At 36.7% G+C, this 7,533-nt stretch overlaps 1 protein-coding gene across 1 annotated transcript; it reads right to left on the reverse strand.

Moving 5' to 3' along the window:
- Window positions 1–2,056: 2,056 nt before the first annotated feature.
- On the reverse strand, window positions 2,057–6,074 carry crybb1l2 (crystallin, beta B1, like 2). Its single transcript, XM_016233141.1, has 6 exons — window positions 6,012–6,074; window positions 5,086–5,189; window positions 4,741–4,859; window positions 4,511–4,643; window positions 3,970–4,112; window positions 2,057–2,741 (listed from the first exon to the last, which is right to left on the reverse strand). The coding sequence occupies exons 2-6, from the start codon at window positions 5,182–5,184 to the stop codon at window positions 2,570–2,572; spliced, it is 666 nt and encodes a 221-aa protein (XP_016088627.1). The 5' UTR covers window positions 5,185–5,189; window positions 6,012–6,074; the 3' UTR covers window positions 2,057–2,569.
- Window positions 6,075–7,533: the final 1,459 nt, after the last annotated feature.

Below are 7,533 nucleotides of genomic sequence, written 5' to 3' on the forward strand. Positions count from 1 at the left end.
TGTTGTTGACGTCATCATGAAGTATTTCTCGAATGTTGTGAATAGGAAGCAACTACAATTATTTCAAAGTGCAGAAAAATGTGTGAAAGGAGTAAAATAATAAGAAAGCTAAGCAGACTGACAAAACACAATTGTTAGTACCTTCTTGTGGTGGTTGTGTGGTACTACAAGAGTGAGAATCAATGACCTCAGAATCCCACTGAGTCTGTCTTCCCTCTAAATCATTCCAGCCTGTGTCCCGAATCATGCTCTTCTCTTCATTACCTCTCTGAGTGTGAGGATGAGAAAAGTGTGAGAGACGGGATGATCACACACTTAGGATGTGGAGTTACTAGATTTCCCAAGGTGCTTGGAGTGTGTGTGTGTGTGTTTACGTGAGTGAGGCCTGACGTCAGTGAAAAGGCTGGAGCTGGGATGAATCTTAATTGTGTCTGTGTATGTGTTTTGGCCTTATGTGGGAAGCATGACATCAATTTCAAACAAATTATTAATTCATTCAGGAAGGTTTAAAAATATGCTATGTTAGGATAATATATATTCATGCATGTGTATGAAGAAATTGGTCAGGTGTTATATGAACCCACAATCATTCTGTTTATGATGACAGAAGCCTATATCTGTTTTATTTAGCCGTTTTTTTTAATGCAATGAAATCCAATAGAACTGACAGACAAAGCAAATGCTGCTTTATATTCAGTGCACAGGCAAGCAGATGCTCCAAAACTGTTAATTATCAGCTTGTGTAATTATTATGCAATCTTAGTTTAGTATATTTGACAGCTCACTTTGAATCTTCATTTTAAATGAGTAATCCTAGACTATTGCTGTATTTAAACAGTTTCATATCATATTTTTTTTATTGTAGTGCATTCATGCTAATGTATGCTGTAATTTAGTCTTTTAGTATTTTTTTTTCTTCGCCAAAGCCGGCAAAATTTCGTTTTTATGACCATATTCTCTCTGACTCTTTGGCTTAAACAGGCTATTTTATTTTTATTTGATATTTTTTATGAAATATTTTAGAATTAGATTTTTTTTCTTTGATGGCTATACCTTTAATACTTACAGTATATGCAACAAAAATATAAATGATTCCATTTTAAATTATTTAGGTGCCTTTCAAATCATTGGGCTAATATGTATTCTTTAGGTACTGTTGAAGTATTCTGTCTTGCACACAACAACGTAGCTAAAGATACACAGTGTGCATTATGTGCTTTTTTTCTAATTATTAGTGATTTAAACACGTTACCATATTTTGTTTGTTCAGTATTGTTTATTATTAAGGTCAGTTATTGGATTGCATTTATGCCGCCTTTAAAAATACTGTTAAAAAGGTATTATTTACTTAAATTCTTCAAAACTATTGTACAACCCATTTGCTTCCCCAATGCCAGGAAATACACAATGCGAAAATTTGTACAAAAATGTATGGTTGAGTTTAATTCATTTATTTACTTTTTGTTGGTATGAGTAGGAATTTGCAAATGTACAAATTGCTGTAGGTGTTTCAGTGTTATTTCAGTATCATTAATATACTATTATAGCTTTTATTATTATTTTGCAGTTAGTTTTTAGTATTATCTTGTGTTTTCATTTTAATTTGAGTTAAATTGCATACATTTTGTTGTGTTTTTGTCATTTTTATTTTATTTTATTTCAGTTTTGGTTTTTAGTTATTTTAGTACATCAAGTTGTACTAAATGAAAATGAGAAATGTAGCTGAAATTATCTAAAATTTTAAGTTTTAGTTAACTATAATACTCCTGTAGCCTGTTATTATCAGTATAACCCAACCTTTGCCGCTTAGTTTCAATAAAGTTTCAGATCTCATAGTATGAAAGTTTTCATTCCAAAAGATCAAGGACTTTTTATTATAATTCCCCTTTAAAGATGTAATACATAATTAATGTTAGCATTTGGTCCATGTCTCTCTCTTGAAGGTGTTAGATAGTAGATAGAATTTTTGGGAATGTGATGTTATGAGAGGCCTGACACATTAATGGTAAAAATAAAATGCCATGGACACAGATAATCAGCAATGATAACAAGGAACAACGGTCACAGGTGTTGCTTTTATTACTGTTCCAAAAGGATGTGGAGGTTTTACATGGCCTTTAGGCCAAAACAACCCTCCCTCTGCCACCCATTGTCCTGCCCCCCAACCCACCCTTGTCAATCATCATCCCTGACCCCCACGAGTCAGGCATCAGTTAAGGCTCTTTGTGATGGACTGATTTCCTCAGGGGAAAAGTAAATGGAGGATGAGGAAGAGGAGGAAGAGGGAAGAAAGAATAAGATGAGAGAAGAGGTGAAGAGTAGAGAGAATAAAGAGGGGTGTGGAAGAAAAGCAATTCTTTCATCTGTTATCAACAGCCACATTTTCTATTGTGACATTTTGTCTGACTGACCTCCATCCCTCTCTCCTTCTTTCCCTTCCTAGGATGACTCATACGGGTGGTGCGCTCCTCCTCTCCTTCTTGGCCCTCCCCCCTCCCCCTCCTTCATCGTCTCCTCCTCCTCTCTTTCTCTCTCCCCTATTCCCGCTCTTTCTCGTCCTCCCTAGCCCTCACTTGGTGGCCATAGTGTAGCAGCCGTCTGGGTGCCACTGCATGTCACGGATGCGCCTGACGGACTGAAACTGGGGATGACGAGCGCCGTACTCATTAAAGTGACGGTAGTCGCCCTTCTCCAGCAGGTACTGGCTGCCACGGTAACCAGGATACTGGTAGCCCACCCAACTAAGACAAGAAATGAGAGGAAAGATAAACAAACATAGAGAATGGATAAAACTCAAGTACAGAATTGAGAATAAAGAAGAGCCTCTTTCTCAATTCTGTATTGTCAAAAGTACCACACTGGAAATTATTTTATAGAAATATTAAAAGAATTAATACTGTTAGTTTATCTAGGTTGAGTAACTATAACTGAAATGAAAACTGAAGTGTGTAATGCAAGACCAAAGTGACTGTTTTCAAACAGGTTTCCAGAAAGTCTGCCGTTAGTTGGATAAACACAATCTCACGGTAATTTTTAACAATTTTACGTTTTGGAAAATTGGTCGCTAATTCATATAAATTATACGATTATATAATTTTATCAAATTATATCATTTGTATGATCTGCTTATGCAACAATGTCAGTTATGTTTAGGGGACCTTTATTAGGTTTTTTTTCGGAAAATCATACGTTTTTGTGTGATTAAGATTATATGAAATCGCCACCTCTTAGAATAGTTCTGTTTTTTCTGTGAGTTTGGGTTGGTCTTGTCAAAAAAGTACAAAAAAGTTTTGATAGTGCCAGATTTTATACCACATTGGAAAATATTTTATTCATATTTTGTTGATTGAAATATTAGGAGCTTTGATACTGTTAACTTATTTAGGTTGAGTGACTATAATGGAAATTAAAAGTGAAGTGTGTAATGCAAGATAAAAATGAATGACTGTTTTAAAACAGGTTTCCAGAAAGTCTGCCAATAGTCAGAGTCAGACAAACTCATGATAATTCATAACAATTTTACGTTTTGGAGATTACTAATGAACAAATTCATTCGAACTCATTTTGTCACTTTTGTACAATTTGCTTTTCCATCAGTAGCATAATGGTTATGTTTAAAAGTGGACCTTCATGCTTACTTACAAAAAATGTATGTATTATTTGAATTAACGTATGAATTCATATTAAAATGGCACCTGGTAAAATAGTTAAATTTTCCCATGAGAACGGGTTGCCCACCCCCAAAAAAGAGCAATATCTTGATAGTGCCACATTTGATATGTTTTTCGGTAGCTAGAAGAAAGTGTTTTAACATCCACTAAACTCAGTGGATTTATGAAGTGCGGGTATGACTTATAGATCACAGACTTCAAATTTCTCTCCTATCAGATCTATATTTTATGTTGAGCTCTCACTTTTATGTTCAGAATTCACAGTCTACTTAGATTTCTTTGATGAGAGACCACTTACGTGCCACAGCTGACCATGATGCTGCCGACGCGGTCGGTAAAGCCAAAGGTGTACATACTGGGAACATCGTCATCGATAATCTCCATTTTACGGCCCTTGAATTCACCAACTTCATACAGACAGATCTTATGCTTTTCTGGGTCCTGTGAGGAGCACAAACAAGAGGAGATCAAGGTATAAGATTTCACAAATAATTTTCTCTTTAGCCACTTTTATTAGTGAGTGAGATAGGACAGGAAATTATGGGAGGGAAGAGATCAGAAAATGTTGGGAGCTAGATTCAAACTTACATTGCCTTCAAAAACGCCATGGCTCAATGTGTCAGGAAATATATTCATGAATATGGATTTAAATTTTTTTTTTTTTTTTCCTTTTTAGTTTATCTGTAGCTGGAAACAGGACTCAAACTCACTTTTCTGAATGAGCACCATGGCTTAGTGAACCATTATCTGAATAATGTTGGAATGATTTGGCTAAAAATGGACCGAAAACATTCTAAGCAAAGCCAGGAATGTGTATAATGAATAAAAGGGATGGATACCATTCTGATAGGTCTGAAGGACAGCAGGTAGTCGTTCCTGTGGCAGTTGCTCCAGCAGTCCCAGCGGGGGTACTCGCCCTTCTCCAGGATATACATCTCTCCGCAGAAGTTCATCTGCTCCCAACCCACCCAGCTAAATAAAAAAAGAAGCACAGAGAAAATGGAGGAAGTGTTAAAATGCACAACAATTGGTAAGTCACTGTATCACATCTGTATCACAGAACACTCACGGGCCGCACTCCACGCGGAGGGAACGCACTCTATCCATGCCCATTTCACACACGTTCATGCATTCGTTGGAGATCTCGATCATGCGGCCCTGAAAGTTCTCCTGATCATACACATACATCTGAGAGAGAAAATCATGTCAGTTTTGCTTGTTATGCAACTCTCAATTAAAGTTGTCAGTTTGTAGTTTAGCTTGGTGTAAAAATAAAGCATACATACAACTCCCACATCTATTTCTAATGGAAACTGAATTGACGCTCAGTTTCACAGCTGTTTGCTATCGTGCACCTTTCATCAGTCATCATGTGCAACTTTTATGCATCTGTAAATATGGTACCGGTACATACCTTGTAGTTTCCCACGCCCATCTCGGTTTTCTTCTGAGTTTGAGCAGCCTTCCCATCAGGCTGGGAGGCAGGCTTGGACTTCTCTCCACCAGTGGACATGATGACTACAACAAGAGAGCAGAGAAACGTCAATAATTAGCAGCCTTCTTGCTGGAAATATCTATTGTTGGACATGTAGTGATGTGAAGTGCTAAATATTGCTCAAAGCAAGTAATGAATCCCATTCCAACAAATCATCGAGTACATTTATAGCCCTTGAATGAATTCTTCACCCACTTACTTTGAAACACTTACACAGTAGTGTTACAGACGTACAATGCTCATACGTAACAATTTGCCCAGGATGACTAATTTACAAGTAAATCACAAAATGGTACATTATAATGGCTGAATATTACAACTGAAACATGGAGTGAGACCCTTAAGGCATCTGATGGAAAACTTAGGAAATATTGGTTGATACAATTCTTGCCACTACTTCAGAATATTTGCGTAAGATATTAAAGGCTTCACGCAGCCCTTTTTAATTAAAATAACATCCACCCCAATAAGTAATTAACAGTCATTTAAATTGGAGACTGTGTTTAATTAATAAATAAAACCATGCATCACTTGGTACTGCATTTTTATATTATTTAACACACCACCTATAATTCATCTCTCTCTCTTTATATCCACAGCTTTTCTGTATTACATTTTTTTCTGTTATGACAAAAAGGTTACAGTTCACCCTGATGATGAATAAAGTGCTATGTTCACAAAAGGATTACATTTTAATTGCCTTCTACCGGTGACTAATGTGTCAAAGCTGTTATTCTTACACAAGCCCATGCTGGGGTTTCCTTGCTGTAGACTATGCAACCAGACTAAACGTGGGATCAACTCTCTCCCAGTTTGTTTTTGCGCACAGACTCCCAGTCTCTTACCTGTGTGTTAGTCAGTAGCCGCTCGATCTCAATCAGCGTGTGTATTGAAAGCAAACATGTGTTCCTTTTATAGGCTGGCGCCCAGCATGAGGGGATTAGGCCCACAGAAACAAACTCGCTGAGCTCACCAACCCACACACAGAAAAGAAATCACCCCATCATCAAACACAGAGAGAGAGAGAGAGAGAGAGAGCGAGAGAGAGGGAGAGGGGAAGTATACTTATTTCTCAAACCCAAGAAGTCTTTTTCATAAGCTTACCTTTTGTCTATGTGCGTCTGGTTCTGAAGCTTTACAAGGTGACAAAAAATACAAGCTATTGAATGCCATTACGGCAATACTTCCAGTTTATTTCACTGTAAGATGAAGTACATGAAACCTGATAAAAGTAAACCAAAGGAAAAATACCAGCAACAAAGATACCAAAGTGAAGGCTTAGATTGGAATATTTTCCACTCTTACGTTGGCTCTATGATATTTTACATAAAAGCCTAATTCATTTAGTGGTAGTAGATGTTCATCATTTTAAAACTACATTATTAGCCTGCTTTCCACAGCACACTAAAATTGACAAAACAAAATCTAATTTGTCAGTGTAATGGAACACCATCGGGCCAAAGCCAAACCATCAGGCGCCAAATTGAAGACTTGGCGAATTTTCAAATGTACACTGAATTTATGATATTTTTCATAAAATGCATGCTAATTTGGTGCCAATAAAAATTCATTTTTGTCTCATTTACAGAGTACATTAACCTATTTGCGGCCCATATGTTGTGTTAAAACTCTGGCAACCATGCTGCCAAATGTGAAAGTTATGTGGAATATGTTCTTTTACACACAGCCACAAGGCACTCTTATTTATGTAGAAGAGGAAGATGTTATTTCACTGGCTATGTTCAGAACAGCAATAAATCCCATAATGCAATGAGTTTGACTGTGATGGATGAACCGAAAGTAATATCAGCCATAGTTTGAAACTTCTTGCCTTAAAATTTGTCAGTCTGATGAAACAGATATTTTTAAAAGATATTTTTAGGCAAAACTTGGGGGGGTGCAAAAGACTGCATTTTCAATATGATAACTTAATGAATTATGCAACGTGGTAAGACTCCTGCTATTTCATTTAGGCCTACCATTTTTCATGCATTATAAATTGCATTAGTATTCAGTAAACAGTGAGCTAGTAATCTAGTCTAAACCACATTCCCAGTACTTTAACACTTCTGGTCGGGGTTATGGGCCATGGGTCATATAAGGTGAGGACAATGAGGAGCAGCCAGTATGTAGCACATGTTCCTAATGCAACACTATATTCTAAAGTGTGGATTATTGATTTATGATGAATTTAGTATAGTACATTTGATTATAAAGGAAAAAGGGTCTGGTTGTATCACAGAAACATACTCAGTTTCATTTAAGATTTGAAAAAGTTCTGTTTCCTAAGTGATATTACCATGGATAGATAGAATTCTGTTAGCCTACAATGTTTTTGTAAAACAGAAAGGGGGGGGGGGGGGGGGA

The sequence above is a fragment of the Sinocyclocheilus grahami genome, unplaced genomic scaffold, assembly GCF_001515645.1.
Source record: "Sinocyclocheilus grahami isolate Dianchi unplaced genomic scaffold, SAMN03320097.WGS_v1.1 scaffold17.1, whole genome shotgun sequence".
NCBI lineage: Eukaryota > Metazoa > Chordata > Actinopteri > Cypriniformes > Cyprinidae > Sinocyclocheilus > Sinocyclocheilus grahami.